Source organism: Rhipicephalus microplus, chromosome 2, assembly GCF_043290135.1.
Source record: "Rhipicephalus microplus isolate Deutch F79 chromosome 2, USDA_Rmic, whole genome shotgun sequence".
Taxonomy (NCBI): Eukaryota; Metazoa; Arthropoda; class Arachnida; order Ixodida; family Ixodidae; genus Rhipicephalus; species Rhipicephalus microplus.
The window spans coordinates 12,763,187-12,788,897 of record NC_134701.1 but is presented as its reverse complement, the minus strand read 5'-3'; the positions used below and the strand labels follow the sequence as shown (position 1 = coordinate 12,788,897).

Here is a 25,711-nt window from a genome sequence, read left to right as displayed (position 1 = left end):
TAAGAAAAAGGGGAACGTTTCACGGCTTCACGTTATATAGATACATAAAAAAGGAAACGCACTACCGTTACCGTAACCGAAAAAAAAAACAGAACGAATGTTACCTCTGCCGTAGCTCCGGAGTCATCAGTTTTAATCAATGTGTCTTTGCTGCAGAAACCCACAATGATAATTTTAAATCTCAAATTTATGTTTCACACATACTAACCCAAGCAAGGATTATACTCAAAATGTTCAGTTAACGAGAATTATTTGTACAAATGTACTGAACCTTAGCAATGTCATATAGAAGCTTAATGATGCCTGCACATGTGATGGCTTCTGACTCTGCAGTGACACAGGATGAAACCATTTTTTTTATTGGAGCATTATACACAAAGTCAGGTCCAATAATACACGGTATTCATGAAGAAAACTATCACTGAACTCTCAAGAAATTTACAAATATCGGCCTTTTCTTGATCCTTCAGCACCTCCAATAAAGCAAGTCGAAATCGCCACTGTTGGACCTAGCCACCGGAAGGGCCCACCGCGCGCCAGTAGGCAATCACGGAGGCCTGCATTGGTGCCTTTTTATTAGAGAGGGGGAGGGGGGGGGGGATCGCGAGATGTCGTGGGGAAAAGGGGGGACACTTACAAGCTTGTGACACCAGATGTGCCTTGCAGAGACGTAAGTCTAGAAAAATCACGTCTTGCAACACACATCTTGCAATAGCAGCCTTTTTTTAATATGTTGCAGGTTTTAATTTTGTTTATATAAGAATTCAAATCATGCCTAGAAATCAAATATACAAAAAACAAAGGTTCCCAGCACTCGTAATTGCATTGTTCTGTTGTGTTTTTTCCGGAACAAGTCGAGAGTGGCAGTTCCTATTTCGATTTCTCGCACATCTGATGGGTATTGAGCACGTGAACACGCTACAAAAAAGCATTGAACAGTTGAATGTTTTATACATACTTACCAAGCATTCTTATTTGTGACGTTTTTATGAGAAATTTTAATGGGGCCCACTTGCAAGGGGTGTTTCCCTCCCCTGACCAAACACCAAGGGGTCGGGGAGTCAACGTTTTCTGCAGGCGTGGTCAACGGACGCCCAGCTCGTGACCAGTATGGGTTGTGTATCTGAGCAAATATTGCATTTGCTCTCATCTGCACATATGACCATCGACAGGTTTTTGTCTTGGGGGGATGCAAACCCTTCTTTCAACTTGCATCACGACTGAGGGAGTAGGTCGTGTTGGTGTCGCTAGAGTGGGTAGCAAGTGCTGGTGGAGCTTGAAGGGTTCAAGTGTCCTTTTTGCACCACCCGCCTCGCTCACGCCCATGTCTACACTTCATTCATTGAACACCGCGCTGAGAACTAGTTGAATAAATGCGCAGATTTGTTTCCTTCCACATCCTATACCGCTGCATAAAAGATTCTCACATTGTGAAAAGTAGGTATTTTGATTCGTTTGAAGGAAAGTTACATTCAAAGCATGACAGATACTCAAAAAATCGGTTTCATGCAATCGCAATAAGAAAACACGAAGCAGAGGTGCTTCTTTTTTGTGCAGCGTACAGTGTAAAAGTAAGATCGGATTCGGAAAAAGCGAAATGAGTGACGTGCGTCACTGCTTGCTCATTGTTCAATGAAAGAAGGTTTCATAAAGTATGACGTAGCCAACAACAGCAACAAACTGCTGCATCTTAAATTAAAAAAAAAGCAAAGTGCTGCACATTCACGGTAGAACATGCACTTATATTGAAATACGCGTTATTTTTTATGAATGCAAAATAAAAACTATTTTACCAAACGCTTTCCATTCATAGGGATGTCGATACATCTGTGTAGTGTCATTTATGCTATTTGGATGAAAATCCCTGAATTTCAACGAATTGAGTAACCTGTGGCAAAAGAGCCTTTTGAATTTTCAGTTTCGGTTTCTGCGCCGCCGACGCCGCCTCCGCCGACGAAAATTGGCCGCACGCCGCCGCCGATGAAAAAACCGGCGTGCGCCGACAACGCCGCCGCCGCCGACTCTGGACGACCCCCACGCCGCCGCCGGTCGAAATCGCCTCGGCGCACACCTCTAGTAGCAGCTGCATGCCCGGGTGGAGCGACTGATGCCCAGATGGAGGAATGTCAGCCCGATGCCTTTTGTGTTGGCCGTTCTGGCAGTTCCGCCGACTTTATAGAAAGAGACGACCCCGTCGCTTGTCCTCTTCTCTTTTCCTTCGGGCATCAGCGACAACACTGACGGACGACGTGTTCGACTTCACCGTGCACGTGAGTACAGGTTGGTTTTTCATTCGAGTGAATTCTTGTTCAGATTTGCAACTTGTCGACTTCATCCTGATCACCTGTCACCGGCAATAAGTCACATACGTGTGATATTTAGGTGAAATAAATGATAATGCACATTTTCTGCTCCATTTGCGTGACTTAGCTACACCAGGACATGAGGTAAAGCCTTTGTCGCCTAGCCACTAGCAGGCAAGATCGATCACTCGCATCCTTCAGTTCGCGAATCAACGCGCCTGCCTTAAAATTAGTAAGCTGCTCGCAAAGAAATCTTACCGAGGCAATTTTGTTTTCTGTGAACAATGCACCGTAGATTTGTCTTGAATAACAAAAAAAAAAAAAACTTGAAAAATAAATGTCGCGACCTTTTAGAAAACGCCGTGTCTAAGAGCTAGACGCGGCATTTTGTAAAAGGCTCATTAAATTCAGTATGTTTTCGTAGTTTCTGCTTGAAATTATTATTGTCTATGAATTTCATGGCCCAATCTTTTGCTTTGGCTGAAAATCTCGGCGGCAAAAACTTTGTTCAGTGTCCCTTTAAGGGCAGGTGTAGATGCCATCATTTCAGTTCCAAATCTTTTTGCTAGTCGGTCCGCTGGTTAACAATAAGGGTACTAATTAGAGTTCCAGATTTCATCAGCAACACATCGTCATGGCTTCATCAGATGCTGCATTATATACATTCTATCCTCGTTTTTAAATAGGTGTACCGTATGGTCCACTGTTACAGGAAACAAGCGAGCTCATGGACAGTGAGCCATGTGGTGCTAACTGGCAGCGAGGCTAGTGAATGGGACACGTGCGCATAGAATCGGGGTGCGCCCAGTTTTGTCTGCCAATTCTCCGCCTGTACGCATGACAGCATTGGAAAGTGCATCCGTATTTTAGCGGCGCAATTTATCTAGCCCAGTGCCTCCTGCTTCAGGGATTTCATGTGAGCACAAAAAATGCATGATTTTAATCGTTGCTGCAGTGTTTTGCAAGTTGTCACCGTAAAGCACATCATATTTTTCGCATAATGCTCGCTGCAACTAGCAACTTTCGATGACTCAAAATGCTGTTCAGGTCTGATGTAGCAAACATTTTAAGCTCGTCCTCGTGACCATGAAATATTGGTTTATTAAATAATGGAAGGCAGAGTTGGTATCAGTTGATTTACAGTGTGAAAATGAAAAGTGCGAAGGACCGTGCCTCGCAAGTAAGCCCCGAGAGCATGAGCAGAGAAGTAACAGATGAGGATGCTCATGCGCTGCATTTCCAAATCTCACCAGCACTAATGCTTGACGGACTGCTGGCCACGCACTAGCGTGTTCTTTCTGAAACAGGACTTTGGCCCTGTAAGCAAGTTCTTGAAGGGCATAAGTAAAACGTAAAATGGGCCCCCTAAATGCACCCATCCTTGAACCATTGGGCTTATGAATTAGTGCCCTTTTCAAAATACAACTATTCTGAGCTATAAATTGTCACAGAACAGTGCACGAAGTTTAAAAATGGGAAAAAAGTCTTTAAATGTCCCCTTTATACATAGTGTTCTTGTGATGTCACTTCTGCCGTTGTCGCCCTCTCCCGCCATGCCCGGGTAACTCCCTGGGTACCTACGGCAGTTCACGTGCTGCAGTGCGGTTTGTTGGGGGCTCGTCATCTGTTGCTGTGAACCAGATGTGGAAGCATTGTGGTTTTTTGTTGTCTTACTTTAACAAGCTCATTGGATTAGGAAGGCCTCGCTCGTTCACTCGATACAAGACCAGATAATCAAGATGTGCGACACATATACCAGCCACGGCGTACACCGACTGCCCGCCACAACCTATGAGGGCCTATTATCTTGCTTTCACTACAAATTGCCTGGCCCAAAAACAAGTGAAACCTCAAAATCTCTCGAGCCGCAATTTTAAGAGTGGATGTGCGAAGCGCAGCTGCTCCCATCGAAAACTAGTCGTGCAGAGCTAGGCAAGTTTACAAGAGATATAATATTATGAATATATTGTCACGGCCTACGCCACCAAAGTAGCAATGCCCCCCCCCAAGTGTTTTAAACAGTGCTGATGTTGAGCTTGAGCCTCTTTGATTGCAATTTGTGGAAATAGTCGAGGAAAATATTATACAAGGCAGATAGCGACTTTGCGTGGTGTGTGTGCCGCGGTAATGCCAGTCATCACTTTATTTTTCGCGTATGCTTTAACACACTTTTCACTTTGTATTTTGCTTTCGTTGTACGCTAATGTACAGTGGAGTCACTGAACATGATAGAGACCGTGTATAGAATTAATTGACTAATTAAAAAAAAATCCTGACGCCCAACTTGAACCGATCGGCTATACTTCAAAGTGAACTAATATTGTTTCCCATTCTTTATAGTTTGTTTCAATGCAATACCAAATCTCCGCGATCGCCATCACGATTTGAACCGCCTTCCTCGCCATCATGATTTTAACTGCGGACAAGTTTGTATGTACAGTATCTTGGTAAGCTATATCTGTTTGCAGGTAAATACTTGGCTATGGCACTTACCCGTAATGAAGTTGCACCTGAAGATGCAAATATTGCAAAGTTTCTTCAAGTAGCTTTTGTTAATCTGCACCAGCCAAATACGCTGGTACTTTTAGGAAAATCGGAATGTGCGTTCTCAATTTCAGGTTATAACTTTCAGCAAAGAAACACCCTAAGCTCTGCTCCCTCTGCGTGGACTACTAAATCAACTTGCCTCACTAGCAGCTCATAATTTCTCAAACTTGCATCGTGAGGCAAAACTAAACGGTTGCAAGCACGAGGAGACAACATGGCAGTTGTAGGCGATAGATTCGGTTGGTGCCCGGGCATGTTGGTGGCGCATTTCGGAAGTGACGAAAAGGCACTGCGAGATGCACGTGCACACTTTGTATAGTTGCTGTATTGGACAGCAAACTTTTTTTCTTATCTGAGCAGTTTTACCAAAGGAAGCTTCATCATATGGCGTGATAAAGGAAGCGAATCCACAGGTTGAACCACATCATAGCCTCGCTGTGCTTTTGTACTTTTTTTAGCTCGCAAAATTTATTTGTACATATAAGTGACAACTTGCCAGTAATAAGGCAGCACTTGTTTCTTTACCATATGATCATCTCCGGTGTGCTGCTGCCTCAATATTTCAAATTCTAAGCATTTACACCATTGTATGCTAACTTTTCCTTCAAAGTGAGACAAGCCACATGTGTATCGTAGATCAAGAAGCATACCAGTTTTACGTACTTGCAAGGTAAACATCAGAAATGCACAGTTGATCAAAAATACTAGTTTAATGGTGCATCTACATAGCAAAGCACCTGTGGCACCTCGGGAACAAGATAATGCCACATATGTTACAAGAGATAATTAAAAAAGACAGGGGACGTTCCGTGAACAAATAGAAACAAAAATAAAATGGCACGTGGCAGGGAGCGAAGGCGGCAAGGGGGGGGGGGGGGGGGAGCCCGTGGGACTTCAGCGGATGAACGTAAGGTGTGTGTTTAATATGTGGAAGAAAAAAAAAATTCAAAATTTTGTCGACTGAAATGAGGGTGACTTAGTGAGTGCGCTCATGACGAGAGTAAACACGGTTATTTTTTTTTTTTTTCAAATCTCTTTTGAAAGCCACAAAAAATCTGTATGTGGTGCAGCCTAACAGAAGGTCCGTGAAGGCAAATTATGAATTCGTCGTTGTACAAAGGCCTTTTTTTTTTTTTCATGCGCACCATCCCCGCCGCGGTGGTCTAGTGGCTAAGGTACTCGGCTGCTGACCCGCAGGGCGCGAGTTCGAATCCCGGCTGCGGCGGCTGCATTTCCGATGGAGGCGGGAATGTTGTAGGCCCGTGTGCTCAGATTTAGGTGCACGTTAAAGAACCCCAGGTGGTCTAAATTTCCGGAGCCCTCCACTACGGCGTCTATCATAATCATATAGTGGTTTTGGGACGTTAAACCCCACATATCAATCAATCAATCATGCGCACCATAAATAGTGCTCAAAATTTAATTGCATATGTTGTTTTCATTCTCGCATTATTCCGTGCTGTTTATGATGTAAAAAAAAAAGTAGCACGCTGAAGTGGTGCTGCTTTTGGGCAACAGTGGAAAATGGCGGGGTGCATGAATGCGGAATACTGCCGCTTACACTCAAATCACTCTTGTGGTCACCTCCCACTGTTTGCAGCATGTGTTGTGTATACTGACACGTGCGGTTCTTTTGGTTTACGAAGAAAGCCGCTATCACTTTCTGTTAAGCACAACGCAGGCCGCGTTTATCTTGTATGCCACTCTGGAACGCGTTACGACGCGTGTATAAAAGAAGACAATGGAGGTTGGAACACTCGGGAAGCCAGGTGGGTTGAGGTAGTCGGACGGCAGGAGAGAACGATAATTGCGATGGCTACCGGTCTGTTGCGGCGCTGAACCTCTCACGAGTGGAATGAAGGCGAACTCGGACGACGAGCGACGCTGGGTGACGACGGTGCAAGCGTCACCATCGAGACCCGTGAGTGAGTTGGCGACTCCAGGGGCAGTCGATCAAGGGAAGCTGAGGCCTGCGGGACTGACCTACCAGTGTTCCAGGCGTTGCCAAGCACGCATCTGGCCAACTACGCTCCACCATAGCGGCCGTCCCAGCGACTGTTGTGATGGCCGCACCAATACGTCAAGGTGGCACTGCGACACGTCGGGCCATCTCGTCGACAGTGACAAGTGAGAGCTGTGTGAATTAGCTGCGCTGCGTCAGGACCGCAGAAATCGTGCTCTGGAGACATTGAAGCGTTGGGATAATTGTGCCGCAAAAATGTTTGAAAATAATTATTCCATTGTTAACGATTCATATATGTGTGTCCATTTGTATAAACGTACTGTCGTCGCTTACGTTGCATCTCTTGTCGTTTGAGCACCTGGGTCCACACGAACCTGACACAATTGGCGAGCAGATACGAATTCAGGTGCATTTCTTTCAATAACCCCGATCACTAGACGGCCATTCGGTGAACGTGCATCGACGTCGTGTTTGCAAACTTTCACGTACAACCACTGCAAGAACTGCTTTCAGTGCATTTCACTGACCTTAAGGCAGTCATATTGAAGGCAAAACGAAAACCGGAAGTATAAATGACATTTTTAAGAAACATTGTAATACCCGTGCCACACGGGCATAGAAAATGACATTTGGTGGCGACGGCCTTCAGTTCCCGAATGACATTCGTTTCGCCAGCGCTGCTACACGTCCAAAGCGAATGACATTTGACTTGTTGATGTCGATCACAGCACCTTCCAAGTGAGCATTAAGTGAATAGCAATAAAAAAAATTAAGAAGCACTTACAAGCTTCAAACACATCAGATAATCATCAAATGTAGAAATAAGCGTATTACGCTGTCCTAAGTTTTAGTTTCTTGCTTTGTTTTACAACGTTGCAGCCGACCGTAGCAACTTAAGCCAACACTAGTCAGATCCACAGCGTAAATAGTTAAAATAGACACTAAAATTGACAAGCGTTTCATTATCAATACTTTATTTTCTTTGTATAACGTACAAAGCACCTTTTTAAGACTTTAGTGCAAATAAAAGACGGGAAATTTTATTTTTAGCTCAATATGATTTGTTTCATATACTTTCAGGTAAATCTCACTTCGCGAGCTGTGTCGTCGAGAGTAGGCATTTCTCAGTCAACTGAGTTCTGGCGAAGGCAGTTGGCGGCGAATGGCATTCGAATGGCATTCGGATGAATGCCATTTTGTTCGCCCGTGTGGCACCGCGCGAATGGCAATAAATCTGAAGGCATTCGGGGGTAAATGCCATTTTTTCTGCCCGTGTGGCACGGGTATTAGTGATGTTTTACTGAGTTTTATTTTAAGTGTGGAGCAAGGTATCTTTCTTAGCAAGAGCTTGACCCCCCCTCTTCATCATTCACCCCGTGGATATGCCGTAATTTTTTGTGTATTCTTTTGCTATAATATGTGTGCTTCGATGTTCTATTGATTTGTGTTCTTACCGACGAAACAGGCATACGTGAGTCGTTTGTCTGCACAATTTCTTTCCACTACGATAATACTGTGAGATAAGCAATGCTTGCGTGCGGGCGTGCCTACCCTGTTTAGATGTAAAGTTTATTGAATCTTATGGTACCACCTAAACCTCATGATGTTTTTCAGGACACATGCAGTGCTTTATCCGCGTTTTAGGTCCATGAGTGATTATTGGAAAACATTGAATTTCTGCTTAAGGCACTTTGGCAATGTGATTGCCGGGCATGTGATGCAAAGGACTAACGTTTGTCAATCAACCTAACTATATTTTTTTCTCTGAATGCGAGAAACGTACGGGAAGAGGGAATTCACTTTTAGTACCTTTAATCTCGCCTTTTCGCTAGGCAACCTAACCTAATCTTTGTTTTCTTTGAGCCACTTTTTAATCCTACAATAACGTCTCTTTTTTTACATCTCCAGAATTGTTTTTCTTATTCATCGCTGGCATTACTAAAACACGCGATATCGTCCGCAAAACTGACCAAGATGAACTGCCCACAAGCCTGCATCGCATATCTCGCAAAAGTGAAATCTCCAAAATATTCTGCGTTAGACCTTAATATTTTTGTTATACTCCTTTAATAATATGATAGTACCATGAATCCGATTTCAAGAAATTTGAACTCTTCGACTGGGTGCATTCCCGATCATGATTTTCTTGCTTTTCTTGAGGCATGCGGTGGTTTTGGGATCGTTCAAATGTTCCATGTGACAGATGTCTAGGTGTTCTTTTATGACATAAAGGTTCTTGAACAGCTGGCGTGTGTTCACACGCGTGAATTAAATTTGTGTTACCCACTTCACAAATGTGCTGCGCCTTCATTACCTAGATGCACGTGTAGTGAGGCACCTGCAGGCTTTTCAACCGTTTGTGTACAATACTGTCTTTTCTTGTGGGCTTCGAGCAGTTTCTTAGAACTCTTGGTCTCAATGGCCAACCGATATCCAATTGGTAGCTCGTATTTTAACCAAAGTACAATCAGTATCAAAATTGTGCCAAATGATCCACAATGAGAAAGAAGAGCCGCGGAAAACGTTCCAACGAACCAGTCACTAGGAATGCAGTTGTCTCCTGGGCTAATCATATTGACACGTGCGGTTCTTTTGGTTTACGAAGAAAGCCGCTATCACTTTCTGTTAAGCGCAACGCAGGCCGCGTTTATCTTGTATGCCACTCTGGAACGCGTTACGACGCGTGTATAAAAGCCGGCGCAGTGCGCCACTGGGTTCTTTTTTTTTTTTTTTTTTGTGTGTGTCTGATGTCACGAGGTTGTGATACACGCAGCACTTGAGAGGAAGCACGCAGGAGTCAAGGCGGTGTCAGGCGAACTGTTTATTGGGCGAACTTGTGCCCAGCAAAACAGGGCCAAACACAACTCACAGCAACAGCGGCGTGAACAGTCGTCGGCCGACGGAAAAAAAAAGACCCCCAGTGGGGCACTGCGCCGGCTTTTATACACGCGTCGTGACGCGTTCCAGAGTGGCATACAAGATAAACGCGGCCTGCGTTGCGCTTAACAGAAAGTGATAGCGGCTTTCTTCGTAAACCAAAAGAACCGCACGTGTCACTACCCCCCTCTGAAAAAGCATCGTCCCGATGCTAAAGACAGAACATAAGAGAGAGTCATCATCATCATCATCATCATCAGCCTGACTACGTCCACTGCAGGACAAAGGCCTCTCCCATGTTCCGCCAGTTAACCCGGTCCTGTGCTTCCTGCTGCCAATTTATACCCGCAAACTTCTTAATTTCATCTGCCCACCTAACCTTCTGTCTCCCCCTAACCCGCTTCCCTTCTCTGGGAATCCAGTCAGTTACCCTTAATGACCAGCGGTTATCCTGTCTACGCGCTACATGCCCTGCCCATGTCCATTTCTTCTTCTTGATTTCAGCTATGATATCCTTAACCCCCGTTTGTTCCCTAATCCACTCTGCTCTCTTCTTGTCTCTTAAGGTTACACCTACCATTTTTCTTTCCATTGCTCGCTGCGTCGTCCTCAATTTAAGCTGAACCCTCTTTGTAAGTCTCCAGGTTTCTGCTCCGTAGCTAAGTACCGGCAAGATACAGCTGTTATATACCTTCCTCTTGAGGGATAGTGGCAATCTACCTGTCATAATTTGAGAGTGCTTGCCGAATGTGCTCCACCCCATTCTTATTCTTCTAGTTACTTCAATCTCGTGGCTCGGCTCTGCGGTTATTACCTGCCCTAAGTAGACATAGTCTTTTACAACTTCAAGTGCACTATTACCTATCTCGAAGCGCTGCTCTTTGCCGAGGTTGTTGTACATTACTTTCGTTTTCTGCAGATTAATTTTAAGACCCACTTTTCTGCTCTCCTTGTCTAACTCCTTAATCATGAGTTGCAATTCGTCCCCCGAGTTACTCAGCAATGCAATGTCATCGGCGAAGCGCAGGTTACTAAGGTATTCTCCATTGACTCTTATCCCTAACTGTTCCCATTCTAGGCTTCTGAAAACCTCCTGTAAGCACGCGGTAAACAGCAGTGGGGAAATTGTGTCCCCCTGCCTTACACCCTTCTTGATTGGTATTCTGTTGCTTTCTCTATGAAGCACTATGGTAGCAGTTGATCCCCTGTAGATTTCTTCCAGACTGTTTATATATACTTCATCTACGCCCTGATTCCGCAGTGTTTGCATGACGGCTGATATTTCTACTGAATCAAACGCCTTCTCGTAATCTATGAAGGCTATGTATAGTGGTTGGTTATACTCTGAGCATTTCTCTATTACCTGATTGATAGTATGAATGTGGTCAATTGTTGAGTAGCCTGTTCGAAATCCTGCTTGTTCCTTTGGTTGATTGAATTCTAATGTTTTCTTTACTCTGTTAGCAATTACCTTTGTAAATAGCTTGTATACTACAGAGAGCAAGCTGATCGGCCTGTAATTCTTCAAGTCCTTGTCATCTCCTTTCTTATGTATTAAGATGATGTTAGCGTTCTTCCAAGACTCTGGTACTCTTCCCGCCAGGAGACACCTCGTAAACAGGGTGGCTAGTTTTTCTAACACAATCTGTCCTCCATCTTTCAGCAGATCTGATGTTACCTGATCATCACCAGCAGCTTTGCCCCTTTGCATGCTCTCCAAAGCTTTTCTGACTTCTTCTATCATTACTGGTGGGGTGTAATCTGGGTTACTGCTAGTTCTTATAGTATTAAGGTCGTGGTTGTCTCGGCTACTGTACAGATCCCTGTAAAACTCCTCCGCTATCTTAACTATCCTATCCATATTGGTAGTTATTTTGCCTTCTTTGTCCCTTAGTGCATACATCCGACTTTTGCCTATCCCAAGTTTCCTCTTCAATGCTTTGACACTTCCTCCGTTTTTCAGAGCGTGTTCAATTCTCTCCATGTTATACCTTCTTACATCGCATACTTTACGTCTATTAATCAACTTCGAAAGCTCTGCCAGTTCTATTTTGTCTGTTGTACTTGACACTTTCATGATTTGACGCTTCTTAATTAGGTTCTTCGTTTCCTGTGAAAGCTTGCCAGTGTCCTGTCTAACTACCCTGCCTCCAACTTCCACTGCACACTCCATAATGATACTCGTCAGATTATCATTCATTGTATCTACGCTAAGGTTGGTTTCCTCACTGAGAGCCGAGTACCTGTTCTGCAGTGACACTCTGAATTCCTGTACTTTCCCTCTCAGTGCTAGCTGATTGATTGGCTTCTTGCATATCAAGTTCTGTCGTTCCTTCTTCAAGTCTAGGCGAATTCGAGACCGTACCATTCTATGGTCACTGCATCGTACCTTGCCAATCACTTCCACATCCTGCACGATTCCAGGGTGTGCACTCATTATAAAGTCTATTTCGTTCTTATTTTCGCCATTAGGGCTCCTCCATGTCCACTTGCGGTTTTCTCGTTTTCGGTAGAAGGTATTCAAAATCCGTAAATTATTGTGTTCTGCAAATTCTACTAGTAGCTCTCCTCTGGCGTTTCTAGTACCGATGCCATAATCTCCTACTGCCTGGTCTCCAGCCTGCTTCTTCCCTACCTTTGCATTAAAGTCGCCCATCACTATAGTATACTGTGTTTTTACCTTACTCATTGCCGATTCCACGTCTTCATAGAAGCTTTCAACTGAAGCGTCATCATGGCTGGATGTAGGCGCGTAAGCCTGTACTACCTTCATCTTGTATCTTTTATTCAGTTTAATTACGATACCTATCACCCTTTCATTAATGCTATAGTATTCCTCTATGTTGCCAGCAATGTTTCTGTGAATGAGGAACCCCACTCCCAGTTCTCTTCTGTCTGCCAAGCCCCTGTAGCAAAGGACGTGCCCATTCTGTAGCACCGTATAGGCCTCATCTGTCCTCCTAACCTCACTGAGCCCTATTATATCCCATTTAACACCCTCTAGCTCCTCGAATAGTACAGCTAGACTTCCCTCACTAGATAAGGTTCTAGCGTTAAACGTTGCCAAGTTCAGGTTCCAATGGCGGCCTGTCCGGATCCAGAGATTCTTAGCACCCTCTGCTGCGTTGCAGATCTGACCGCCGCCGTGGTCAGTTGCTTCGCAGCTGCTGGGGACTGAGGGCCGTGAGTTATTTGACGTAATCATGTGGGAGGTAGTGGCCAGATACTGCACCAGGGTGGCCAATCCTTCTCTGGTGAGGGAGTGCATTCTCGGCGGTGTTTGCCGGTGAGGCCGCACCCCAGGCCTCTTAATGCAGTTCCATCAACACGCGGATTTTTTTTTTTTTTTTAATCCGGTTGGGAACTGCGCGGTACCGGGATTTGAACCACGGACCTCTTGCATGCGAGGCGGATGCTCTAACCACTACGCCATCGCCGCAAGAGAGAGTACATGCAATAAATTACATTAACAATGCGTCACAGCTAATCAGCGCACGTAATAAGATTTAAGTCGCACCACGTGTACGACTTCGGGTCGTGCACGGCGTCGTTGGGATGACGTTAAGCCATCGGGCACGACCTCATAGTCCAGTTCACCACGACGTCGGACTACCTTGTAGGGTCCAAAGTAGCGTCGCAGGAGCTTCTCAGACAATCCCCGTCGTCGTATCGGCATCCAGACCCAGACAAGGTCGCCGGGTTGGTATTCGGTGTGGTGTCGTCGAAGGTTGTAGTGGCGCCTGTCGACCGTCTGTTGGCTCTTGATATGCAGGCGGGCTAGCTGTCGAACTTCTTCAGCGCGATCCAGGTAGCTGGCGACGTCGAGGTCTTCTTCAACGGTGCCGACCGGTAGCATGGCGTCAAGCGTCGTTGTTGGACTCCGTCCGTAGACGAGCTTGTATGGAGCAAATTGCGTCGTTCCCTGCACGGCCGTGTTGTACGCGAAGGTTACATACGGGAGTATGGCGTCCCACGTCTTGTGCTCGACGTCCACGTACATGGCCAGCATGTCGGCGATGGTCTTATTTAGACGCTCGGTGAGGCCATTCGTCTGTGGGTGGTACGCGGTGGTTCGGCGGTGGCTTGTCTGACTGTACCTCAAGATCCCTTGCGTTAGGTCAGCCGTAAAGGCCGTACCTCTGTCGGTGATGAGGACCTCGGGGGCTCCGTGGCGGAGGACAATGTTCTCAATGAAGAACTTGGCGACCTCGGCGGCAGTGCCCTTGGGCAAGGCCCTTGTTTCGGCATAGCGGGTGAGGTAGTCAGTCGCTACGACAATCCATTTGTTGCCAGAAGTTGACGTCGGGAACGGCCCCAGTAAGTCCATGCCGATTTGTTGGAATGGCCGTTGAGGTGGTTCGACGGGTTGCAGAAGTCCGGCTGGCCTAGTTGTCGGCGTCTTGCGTTGCTGACAGTCTCTGCATGTTTTTACGTAGTGGGCGACGTCGGCAGTGAGGCGAGGCCAATAGTACTTCTCTTGTATTCGTGACAGTGTGCGGGAAACACCAAGATGTCCGGCTGTCGGGTCGTCGTGTATTGCTTCCAGAACCTCTGGACGTAACGCTGAAGGCACCACGAGGAGGTGGTCGGCGCGGAGCGGCGAGAAGTTCTTCTTCAGGAGGATGTTGTTTCGCAGGAAAAACGAAGCCAGTCCTCGGCGGAATACTTTCGGCACGTCGGCGGTCTTGCCTTGCAGGTAGTCCATGAGGATCTTGAGCTCTGGGTCAGCTCGTTGGCGTTCCGCGAAGTCGTCGGTACTTATGGGTCCCAGGAAAGAGTCGTCGTCCTGGTCATCTTGGGGCGGCGGATCGACAGGGGCGCGAGACAAGCAGTCGGCGTCAGAGTGCTTTCGTCCGCTCTTGTAGACGACGGTGATGTCAAATCCTTGTAGTCTGAGACTCCACCGTGCGAGGCGCCCTGATGGATTCTTCAAGTTAGCTAGCCAACACAAGGCGTGGTGGTCACTCACGACTTTGAAAGGCCTGCCGGACAGGTAGGGGCGGAACTTTGATGTAGCCCAGATGATGGCAAGGCATTCCTTTTCTGTCGTGGAATAATTGGCTTCTGCCTTCGAAAGTGACCGGCTAGCGTAACTGATGACCCTTTCAAGTCCGTCGGTCCTCTGCACGATCACGGCGCCGAGCCCTGTGCTGCTTGCGTCCGTGTGAATTTCGGTGTCAGCTTCTTCGTCGAAGTGCGCCAGTATTGGCGGCGTTTGCAGGCGTCGCTTTAATTCTTGAAATGCCTCGACTTGCGGCGTTTCCCATTTGAAGTCGACGTCGGCCTTCGTGAGGTACGTCAGTGGCTCGGCGATCCGCGAAAAGTTCTTCACGAAGCGCCTGTAATAAGCGCAGAGGCCAAGAAATCGGCGTACTGCTTTCTTGTCGGTGGGTGCAGGAAAGTCGGCGATCGCAGCTGTTTTCTGTGGATCAGGGAGCACTCCTGACTTGCTGATAACGTGGCCAAGGAACAATAGTTCCTCGTAGGCGAAGCGGCACTTTTCTGGCTTCAGGATAAGTCCCGAGGCTTTGATTACCCGAAGAACAGCTTCAAGGCGCCGGAGGTGCTCGTCGAAGTTGGAAGAAAATACGACTACGTCGTCCAAGTAGACGAGGCAAATCTGCCACTTCAAGCCTGCGAGTACTGTGTCCATAACCCGTTGGAACGTCGCAGGCGCCGAGCAAAGACCAAAGGGCATGACCTTAAACTCGAATAGGCCGTCTGGTGTTATGAAGGCAGTCTTCTCTCGGTCTCTCTCGTCTACTTCGATTTGCCAGTAGCCGGTTTTGAGATCCATCGACGAAAAATACTTGGCGTTGTAGAGTCTGTCCAGAGCATCGTCTATCCGTGGGAGGGGATACACGTCTTTCTTCGTGATCTTGTTCAGGCGACGATAATCGACGCAAAAACGTAGGGTTCCGTCCTTCTTCTTCACCAACACCACGGGTGATGCCCACGGACTCGTAGACGGCTGAATGATGTCGTCACGCAGCATTTCGTCGACTTGTTGCTTGATGGCCTCGCGTTCCCGTGCAGAAACTCGGTAGGGGCTCTGACGGAGCGGGCGGGCATATTCGTCGGTTATGATGCGATGTTTCGCGAGAGAGGTCTGACGAAGCCTCGATGACGACGAGAAGCAGTCCTTGTATTGGTGGAGTAAGGCTTTGAGCTCCTTTTGTTGCTGCCTGGAAAGGCTTTGATTGACGTCGAAGGCGGACGCGGACACTGTTGTCGACGTTGCGGCTCCCTGAGAATCGGTGAGGGCGAAGGCATTGCTCGCTTCTACAAATTCGCTTAGATGTGCTACCGTCGTGCCCCTATTCAAGTGCCTATATTCGTTGCTGAAGTTCGTCACCATTACCTTGGCTTCGCCGTTATGAAGCTTGGCTATGCCTCTTGCGACGCACATCTGACGGTTTAGGAGCAGGTGCTGGTCGCCTTCGATGACACCTTGTAAGTTGGTAGACGCTTTGGTGCCGACTGAAATGATGACGCTCGACAGTGGCGGGATGGTTACCTGCTCTTCTGTCACATTCAAGGCATTGTGAGCGACGTTGCAGTCTGACGCCGTTGCATTATTCGTGGACAGCGTGATTGACCTGGATCTTAGGTCGATCACTGCGCCTTGCTGGTCCAGGAAATCCATGCCTAAAATGACGTCTCGCGAGCATTGCTGCAGGACCACAAAATTCACAGAATACGTCTGGCTGTGAATCGTGACTCTTGCCGTGCAGGTTCCAGTCGGTGTTATAAGGTGGCCCCCTGCTGTTCGGATATCCGGTCCTTCCCATGCAGTCTTTACCTTCTTGAGCTTAGCGGCGAAGAGACCACTGATGATAGAGTAGTCGGCGCCGGTATCAACTAGGGCGGTGACGCTGTGGCCGTCGATGATCACGTCGAGGTCGGTGGTTCGTCGTCTGGCGTTCCGGTTAGGTCGGGGCGTCGGATCACGGCTGCGTCGGCTTGGTCCGGTGCTGCTATGTCGCGTCGGCGGCGAGGCTTTGTCGTAAAGACTCTGCTCAGGCGGCGTACTGCGACTACGTCGGGAAAGTTCGTGCGTCGTGGTCGTCGTCATCGGCAGCGGTGGCGGCGGCGGAGGAGGATCTTCGGCATTGCGTCGTGCAGCAACCGCACCTCCATCGGTTGCTGCCTTTAATTTCCCGGGTAGGGGCTTGGGGATCGGCCCCGGTTAGGGCCGGTGTACTGGCGGCGATCCGGGGAGACGTAGCGGCCAGGCGAAGATGAACGGGATGGTCGTCGTTGTTGCCACTGCGATCCGGCGATGTAGTCGGCGATGTCGCGAGGTCGCTCACCTGGGCGCGGATGCGGCGCGTTCACGTCGAAGCCACGCAGTCCCATCTCACGGTACTGGCAGTAGCGGTAGGTGTGCCCGGCTTCGCCGCAGTGGTAGCATAGTGGGCGGTGGTTCGGGGTGCGCCAAACGTCAGTTTTCCTCGGCGACCGCTGGATTACTGGCGAGCGGGAAGGCGTCGGGGGTGGCGGCGGTGGCTGGCGACGAAACTGCGGAGACGTTGGGTCCTGGTGTTGGCGAGGAGCGGCGACAGGTCGTCGTGCAGTAGCGGCGTAGGTCATCGCCTCCGGTTGGGGCTGTGGCCGTTCAGGAACGCTCAGTGAGCGCTGTAGTTCCTCGCGGACTACGTCTTCGAGAGAGGCGACTTGGGGCTGAGACGATGGCAACATGCGGCGCAGTTCTTCACGAACAATAGCGCGTATGGTTTCGCGCAGGTCGTCGGGCCAGAGTCCTCGGACTTCTGCGACGTCTGGCGACATGTGCCGATCGTTTTGGCTGGTCCGCATTTCAAGAGTCTTCTCGATGGTGGTAGCCTCGGAGAGGAACTCTTGTACCGTCTTTGGCGGGTTTCTGATCAGTCCGGCGAATAGCTCCTGCTTCACTCCTCGCATAAGCAGGCGAACCTTCTTGTCCTCAGACATGTCGGCGTCGGCGTGGCGGAAAAGTCGCGTCATCTCCTCCGTGAAGATCGTTACGTTTTCGTTGGGGAGCTGCACCCGAGTTTCAAGCAGTGATGCGGCTCTTTCCTTCCGCACGACGCTTGCAAAGGTGCGCAGGAAAGCAACACGGAAGTCGTCCCAGGTTCGAAGCGTTGACTCGCGGTTCTCGAACCAAGTCCTTGCGGCGTCTTCCAGGTAAAAATACACATGACGCAGCTTGTCGTCCGGGTCCCACTTATTGAGGGCTGCGACGCGGTCGTAAATGTCAAGCCAGTTTTCCGGGTCTTCGTAGGTCGATCCGCGGAAGGTAGGCGGCTCTTTGGGCTGGTTGACGACCACGGTTGCCGAAGACCTTGCTTCCGTCATCGTGGATGCCGGCTTCGTAGCAGCCTTTGCTTTCTTGTCCTTGTCGGGGAGCGGCAGGTATTCGGGCGGTAGTCCTTGTTGTCTTCGGCTCACTCGAACGACCGGGTCGGCGTCGTCCTGTTGGCGGCTTGGGCTTGGCTCACGGCTGGACGGGGGCGTACGGTACATGGACCGAGAAGCACCTCCACCAGATGTCACGAGGTTGTGATACACGCAGCACTTGAGAGGAAGCACGCAGGAGTCAGGGCGGTGTCAGGCGAACTGTTTATTGGGCGAACTTGTGCCCAGCAAAACAGGGCCAAACACAACTCACAGCAACAGCGGCGTGAACAGTCGTCGGCCGACGGAAAAAAAAAGACCCCCAGTGGCGCACTGCGCCGGCTTTTATACACGCGTCGTAACGCGTTCCAGAGTGGCATACAAGATAAACGCGGCCTGCGTTGCGCTTAACAGAAAGTGATAGCGGCTTCCTTCGTAAACCAAAAGAACCGCACGTGTCAATACACAGCTGCATATTTCCTAGCTAGAAAAATTTGATTTTAGGTGTTTCACGCCATTTTCCATGTAACTATTCCACAATCGCACACACTGATCAGCAGGCTTTCAATTGCGCTGAAGGACACAGGTGCCAAAAAATTCATAGTCGATTCTTTCAAGAAACCGTATGTAAAGGCTGAAGCTTCATGCGTACATACACACACACATACCATATTGTTTTTTGTACTTTATGAAAGCTGCGAAGGTCTCATGTGCCTCCAAGCGTAACCTGTCTTATTTATTCTCCATCACCGCAAATGTTTTGTGAGTTTCAAATAAAATTACTTTGCGCATGGCCACTTTTGGGTAATTTTTTTGTGTAGGTGTTATTTGAGCAGCCTACAGTGTTTACTTTATAAGCCTGTATGTATATGTTGCATTATAAGGATGCAGAATGTGTGTAGCTGTACAATATAGATGAAGTGTAAAAATTAAGTGTGTCTATTGTAGTGTTCTTGCAACCAGTCTTACCCCCGTATTCTAGAACGTCCCTCCACTCAACGCTTCACCTTCACTTGAGATGGCTGATGGGAGCGCCGTCTCTAAGCAGAGAAAATTGCTGCATGTCAGCAATAATCTGCTGTGATTCTCGAGTAGCGCAGCGTCGCTTTCAAACGAGCAGCGGCACAGTGCTCAACTCTGCCAAGTGAAGGGTGAAAGTCGAGTCGGGGAGCGTTTATGAATATGGGGGTTAGTTTTGTTGTCTTGTTAACCTGCCATTAACACTGGATTGATGCTACTTTGCTCTAGCTGTACAGTGCTCTCCAAGGCTCAAGGAGGCACCTCACGGGGAAGGCTCGGAGCAAACCATGCGTGAGTTTCCTTTCATTGTTACGCTATGCACGTATTAAGTGATAGACTTTAATGTATGCTATTTGTATTGTGCAAGTTTTTGGGGACATACAACTTCCAACACTTATATGTTCTGACGAAAATCACGCAAGAATGAGAGAAGCTTGTGGAAAAATTATGCAAGTGTAAGAAGCTTTTGCAGAAGTCTGTGAAATGAAGTTTTGAAATTTTGTGGCAATGTGTCATTGTACAGTGGTCAACAGTCTTGCTCAGCATGCTTGACTGCAGGGCTCCCGGCTGCACAGGCGCATCTATGGAGTGCCTGATGCATGATGGGCCAAATGTCAGCCTGCACACTGGTGCCTCTTATCCCCGTTTGTCTGTTACATCAGTCTCTTTTGTAAAGGGGATCAACTGTGCTACCTTTTTTTTTTTTCGAATGTAATGAGTTCTTTTTCCAGATTATTGTTGTTTTAAGGTAGAGCCTCACATTTCTATCAAATACTGAAGATTCTATTTTTCCTTCTAGATGCTATGAAGTCACTCCTTGTGTTACAATAGAGTGAACACTGTTATGAGAAAAGCTACTTTATGGAGTTAACTCACTCCATATTGACTTAACACACAGAATCGGTGAAAACTACACTCCATTCCAGCTGCATTAGGAATAATATTCATTTGCATACTTCTGTTTCTTTTGTTTGTTTGTTGGCTGGAGGTTTGGAGTATAGGGTGGCCAGAGGGCACTGTGTAGTCTTTCTTCATCTTCCCAATTTTGTGAACATCAATTGATAGCCGTATGGGAAGCAGCCAGCATGCTGAAACAGCGGTGCAAGCATGCAAGATGTTCACCATTGCATGCAGTCAGTTGCTGTGAGCAACCTACTGCATACAATTAACTGCGAGTGGTGAACTAACGCTGCACTATGTGTGCCTCCTGGAAAGCTGCAATGGTAAAGTGCCACAATCGTATAGTAACATGGATAACATCGCAATTTGTTTGTTGAATAATTTTGCAACAGAATCGATGGAGTTTTGGATAAAAATGTGTATCTGCCTGGTTCATCAAAGCTACAGAGTCAAATGCGGTATATACTCGCGTATTATGTGTACTTTTTTTGTCAATCCGGTCATGTGCGAAGCTAGTAGGAATCGCTGGCCTAAAAGCTCAACTGGGAATATATGTTGCAGGCGCTGTCACAGCTGTCTCAAAGCGGATTGTCATTTGTTTGCTAAGCCTGTCCAAATGCCCCCATTTTCTTGAAGTTCTTCCGAACAGTGCTCACAAAAACCAGTTCCCACGACAGGGTTATACCAGAGAACATAAGTACTCTCCAATAATTGTCGGGAACCCAACGTAAAGTAAGATGCAGACAAGGAAGCGCGATGCCAACACAGTGCTGTGTGTGTCGCCCTTCATGTGTGTGTGTGTCCATTCCTTGTCCCAGTCTTCTATTGCGTTGTGTTCCCTCCGATATCTAACCAACACACCCAAGCTTCTATGCTAAGTCTTATTCAACGCACTCTTCTGCTGGCTCCCATACTGAATATTGCATGTCGAAGAACTCCACGCTGATGTGCTTAGCGGTAGCACGGTTTCAGTTTTCTTCGGTAAGCTTTATAACAGCAATCTGCCTCGTATATAATTATTGTGGCCTATCACAAGGAGCGATAAAAACGCAATGGCCAGATGGCGAAACCGAAAAAAAAAAAATGAGTGCGAAAACCTGCCTCATCTAGTTGATGTGACAGGTCCTTGCACGCGTTCAACATCTGTGCTGTGTCTCGGGAATACATTCTTGCCGTGGAAGAGGTGGGAAGATAGGAGGCAAACCTTTAGGCATTTCAGTCTACACATAAACAGGTTTCAGTTTTCAAGTTCGATATTCTAGGGAAAGCATAAAAGTTCATGGAAGAAGGGACCTTGCACTCACTCCATTTTGTGTAAGACTGCACTCGTTTGCTCGACAAGAGATGTGCCTGACCAGAGCATCATGAAGTCAAATGTGTCTGTGTGTGTGCTGGCAAGGTGGCTCGGGCTGGTTGGGGAGGGCAAAGTATGCGAGCAAAAAGTTTCTTGTAGTAAAGCAGGCTGGCTAATTATACTGGTGAGCAAATTATGTGAGGATGCAAATTGTGCGAGTCAATATGGTATGTACTCTTGTATGTTTCAGCTCTATTGCTACGGATCCTGCGGATCCAACTTGGCACCCGGCAGCAACAAAGACAGGTTCTGCAGGAGGTGCGACAGCTGAAGCACAAGGTACGGCTCTTGTCCGTGCCTCAGCACGCCCAGCCAGCACAGCGCCCCTCTGACCTTCTCCAGCTGCTTGCTGGTACAATTGGAGAAGTGGAGGCAGCAGAGGCAGCTGTGCAGAGTAAAGCTGTGGCTGCGGCTTTGGTGTATATTTCTTGTTTTTAAATATGCCTATGTAACATGCAGAAATTTAGTACTGTTTTAAGATACTGTGTTTCGGGAAACAAACTAGTCAGGTTATCTCATGAGCCACTGTACTACAGTCGAATATGAATAATTCGTACTCAAAGAGGCCAGAAAATGTGTTCAAATTAAAAGAAGTTCAAAATAATGAAAGTTACCGTAATTACTTGAATCTAACACGCACCTTTTTTCCGGTTAAGAGAGTTCATAAATCGCATGTGCGTTAGAATCGAGTACGAAAAAAAAAATGAATATGGTCATTCTATTGCCATCGCCACTTACAAAATGGCCGCCCCCTACGTGCGTCGGCATGGCGCGTCGGTCATTTCTGCCTATGTGTTTCCCATGCGTGGCACTTCATACGTGTGCTGAGGAGTTCGTCATCTTGTAGTACATTAGCATCGACGGCATGGTAGGGCCGACTCCAAAAACTCGACGAGTGCACTAGAATGCTGCTTCTAAAAGAAAAGTCGTCGCGTGTGCCGGAACGGACAGAAATCGGGCCGCATCGCGGTCATTCGGAGTTCCCGAAACGTGCGTGCGGGACTGGCGGAAACAAAAGCAGAATATTGTCGACAGCAAAGATTCACGCAAAGGCTTCAGTGGACCACAGCAGGGTCGGTTTCCACAAATTGAAGAGCTGCTCGGCGAGTATGTGATTAAGCAGTGAGCGGCACAGCGGCCCGTGACGACAGAACTGCTCCAAGTGCAGGCTATGCAGTTAGCCTTAGAAAAAGGGCTAATGCAGAGCCATTTTAAAGCGAGCAGGTGCTGGCTAACGAACTTTATGAAGAGAAAAGGCTTTTCCCTCCGAAGGCGAACGGGCATATGCCGGAAGTTGCCGGAGGAGTACGAAGAAAAGCTTCAGAGTCTTCAGAGGTTCCTCCTAAACTTGCGGCACAACAATGGCTACCTGCTTGGGCAAATCGGGAATGCCGATCACACGCCTCTTTACTTCGACATGCCTGGCACCACAACCGTCTAGGAGAAGGGGGCGAAGCAAGTTTGTGTACTGACATCGGGCCACGGTAAAACTAGAGTGACAGCAATGCTCTGTTGCACGTCAGATAGGCATAAGCTTCCCCCGTACTTCATATTTAAACGGAAGACGCTCTCAAAAGGAGTCGTTTTCGCGAGTGGTGTGATCAAGCGGGCCAACGGGAAAAAAGGGTGCGCGTTGCAATCGATGTCTTAGTTTTTTTTTTTTTTTTTGTCGTGGAAACCGGGCGCGCGTTACAATCGAGGGCGCGGTAGAATAGAGTAAATACGGTAAATGAGCGGAGGGCTCACCATGCAGTGATGCATGTGCATGGAGAAGTTTTATTCACAAATTACAGGACATCCGTCATTAATTAAAATAGTCAATACATGTCTGTACACGTTGGCCTTGCAACGAGTCAACAAGTTTTGCGTGCAGTTTGCAAAGCATTTGTACTTCGGCTTCAGTATTCTCCTGGCAAAAGAAGTTGCGCGCGGCAATGTCCTGTGCTGACACTCTTCGAAGACAACTGTGTTTCCACTGTTACCATCTGCGCTGCAGCCGGAGCGTGGCCAGCACATGATGAGAATGGAGGAGCGTCTCCACCTAGAGAAAAGCAGATCGGCATTCGAGAGAGAAACACTCCTCGGCAGCTTTTTTTTTTTTTTTTTTCTCTCTTCATGCGCGGTGTTGAAAGGATAAGAGTCTCTACATAGCAGGAACGAAAAACAGGGAAGCGTGACACCGGCGCGTTGCAGATCGGCATGAGAGAGCCAACTCTCTGCGACAGCTTTTTTTCCCCTCTTTCTCTTCATGCGCAGTGTTAAGAGGAGAAGGGTCTCTACGTGGCAGGGATGGAAAAAGCCGAAGCGGGGCACAGGAATGTCGCAGATTGGCATTTGGCAAACATTCCACCGCAGTCTTTTCTTTCCTTTTCTTCATTTTCTTCTTCAAGCACAGCGATGAGGTGTCTGAAGTGCCACCGCAGGATTGGCCGGGGTGCTGAGAGCATTTTCGGAGCGCAGTATAGCTTTGATAGGACCACAGCGTCAGTTCGAATTAAGTGTGTTGGAATTAATGAGATTCGACTGTATTTACTATAGTCTGTGAAGTCCGAGTGAACTGTCCTAAGCTAGCAGACGATGTAGGCGGCATTGTGTGTTTGATGGGCAGTGACTAGCAATAGCCTGCTTAAAACAGACATTCAGTAATTTTGTTCATTTATCACCCTATTTCGTGTCCGCTGCGGCTCTCTCTACTTTGAGCTACAGTTCACCCTGCCTTGTGTTAGCCGATTTTTTACTTTTTTAAAAATCTAACATGCACCCAATTTCGCAGTGTGAAGAAAAATGCACCTTTGTTTATTGTGATGAGATTTCTATAGCGGCATGCCTCTTTGTTGGCTATCACAGAAAAATATAAACAGCAAATGGTGCGACCATCTAGTGCGACCTTTATTTTTCTATCAGTTTCATCTATGACCAAGATTTGGTCGCTCTAAGGTTGCCTCTTAGTACGCCTTGATCATGTTCATTTATCTTGTTGTGCTCTGCTTACAATGCATTGATTAAAAACATGTCCAAGCTTCTTTTTGAATTCCACATATTTTATCATTTTTCACCTGTAGAAGCTACTCCTGGTCAACATTCAGGCAAAGACATTGTAACCTCGAAGAAACGTGTATTGGAATTTGAGCACTGTACAAAGTAATTATACTATTTCATAGCTAGAATCAATATTTATTAAGGGTTATAACAGTGTTGTATTTGATTTCATAACAGCGAAACTGCATTCAGAGAAGGACTCTGAAAGGTTCTCACACTGAGTGTGAGAGGGCTGATGTGGAAACCATTTTAGGTCAAGTGAATTGAAGTTAACGTAAAAAAACAATGAAATGTTGTGATGCCCGAAAATTCAAGTTGTTGTTTTCAGTGTCCTCTTCTTGCAGATTTTTATCATGAAAACATTTCGATGTGCTGTTGCGTTCACCCCATCTATGCTTCTTGCATTTTTTTACAGTGCAAGCACCTCCTGCAGATTGGGGGACGTGGCCTCCGAGAAATTGGTGTGAATGCCATGAAGGCTGTATTGGCACATGACGTGCAAGTGCTGTACAGCCTTCATGGCAGAAAAGGGAAAAGAGCCTTTGTGAACCTGAGGCTCTGTAGATTAGTGACAGGTTAGACTTGCTCATTGTTTTATGTGTGTGTACCCTTGTGTATTCTCTGTACTGCAGTGCTTCATGTGTACTATGGTATTTCTGTTTTTGTATGCAGATGTCATCTGCCAAAAAGCAGGGTGCGACCAGGCGGAGGCCCTCAACTTTATTAAGAGGTGGCTGCCAGGGTCTGGTGATCGCTGTGGGGGCAGGAAGCAGCGCTTCAGAGAAGCATTTGTTGTGGAGCAGCCCAATGATCCCCACTCTGAGTGCAGATTATCGGCTGCTGGCGGCAGCTGGCTTCCTGCCCAGCCACAGCAGCCAGGGCCTTGACAGCACCACTGTCACTGTGCCCCCAACGCAACCTGACCTGCAGTAGAACGAGCCTTTTTTAGTTGTGTATATATATTTTTCAATGTATACATTTTTTGTTGTACCAAATAAAAAAAAACAACAAAAAATAAATAGTCTGCAGACTGTCGGTGGTGCACTGTTTGGCTAGCTTATGCTGATTCGGAAGCACCATCACCATGTTTTAGTTACAAAAAAATGCTCTAAACTATGAATATTCTCGATTACCATGTGGGGGACATATGTGGGGATTGCAAGTGGGGGACATACGCTTTCAACATTTACTTCCCAACGACTTTTTTCGATCTGCTGTACCAAATACCAGTACCAAATAAAGCACTCGCTATTGCAAAAGATAAATTGGTAAAAAAGTAAACTACGCTTCTAGTGTTGGCAAAGGGAATGAGGTATAAAAGATGAAATAGAT

At 47.2% G+C, this 25,711-nt stretch overlaps 1 protein-coding gene across 4 annotated transcripts; it reads left to right on the top strand.

The window, feature by feature from the left end:
• The first annotated feature begins 1,993 nt into the window (after positions 1 to 1,993).
• On the top strand, positions 1,994 to 25,398 carry LOC142795823 (uncharacterized). Of its 4 annotated transcripts, none has more exons than XM_075886142.1 (5): positions 1,999 to 2,270; positions 19,323 to 19,377; positions 21,531 to 21,619; positions 24,795 to 24,954; positions 25,052 to 25,398. In XM_075886142.1, exons 1-5 carry the CDS (start codon positions 2,124 to 2,126, stop codon positions 25,264 to 25,266), a joined length of 666 nt encoding a protein of 221 aa, XP_075742257.1. In that variant the 5' UTR covers positions 1,999 to 2,123; the 3' UTR covers positions 25,267 to 25,398. The 4 variants fall into 4 exon arrangements, with proteins under 4 accessions (XP_075742261.1, XP_075742257.1, XP_075742255.1 ...); XM_075886140.1 differs by having other exon boundaries at positions 2,000 to 2,280; positions 19,315 to 19,377; XM_075886148.1 differs by having other exon boundaries at positions 2,134 to 2,270; positions 19,315 to 19,377.
• Positions 25,399 to 25,711: the final 313 nt, after the last annotated feature.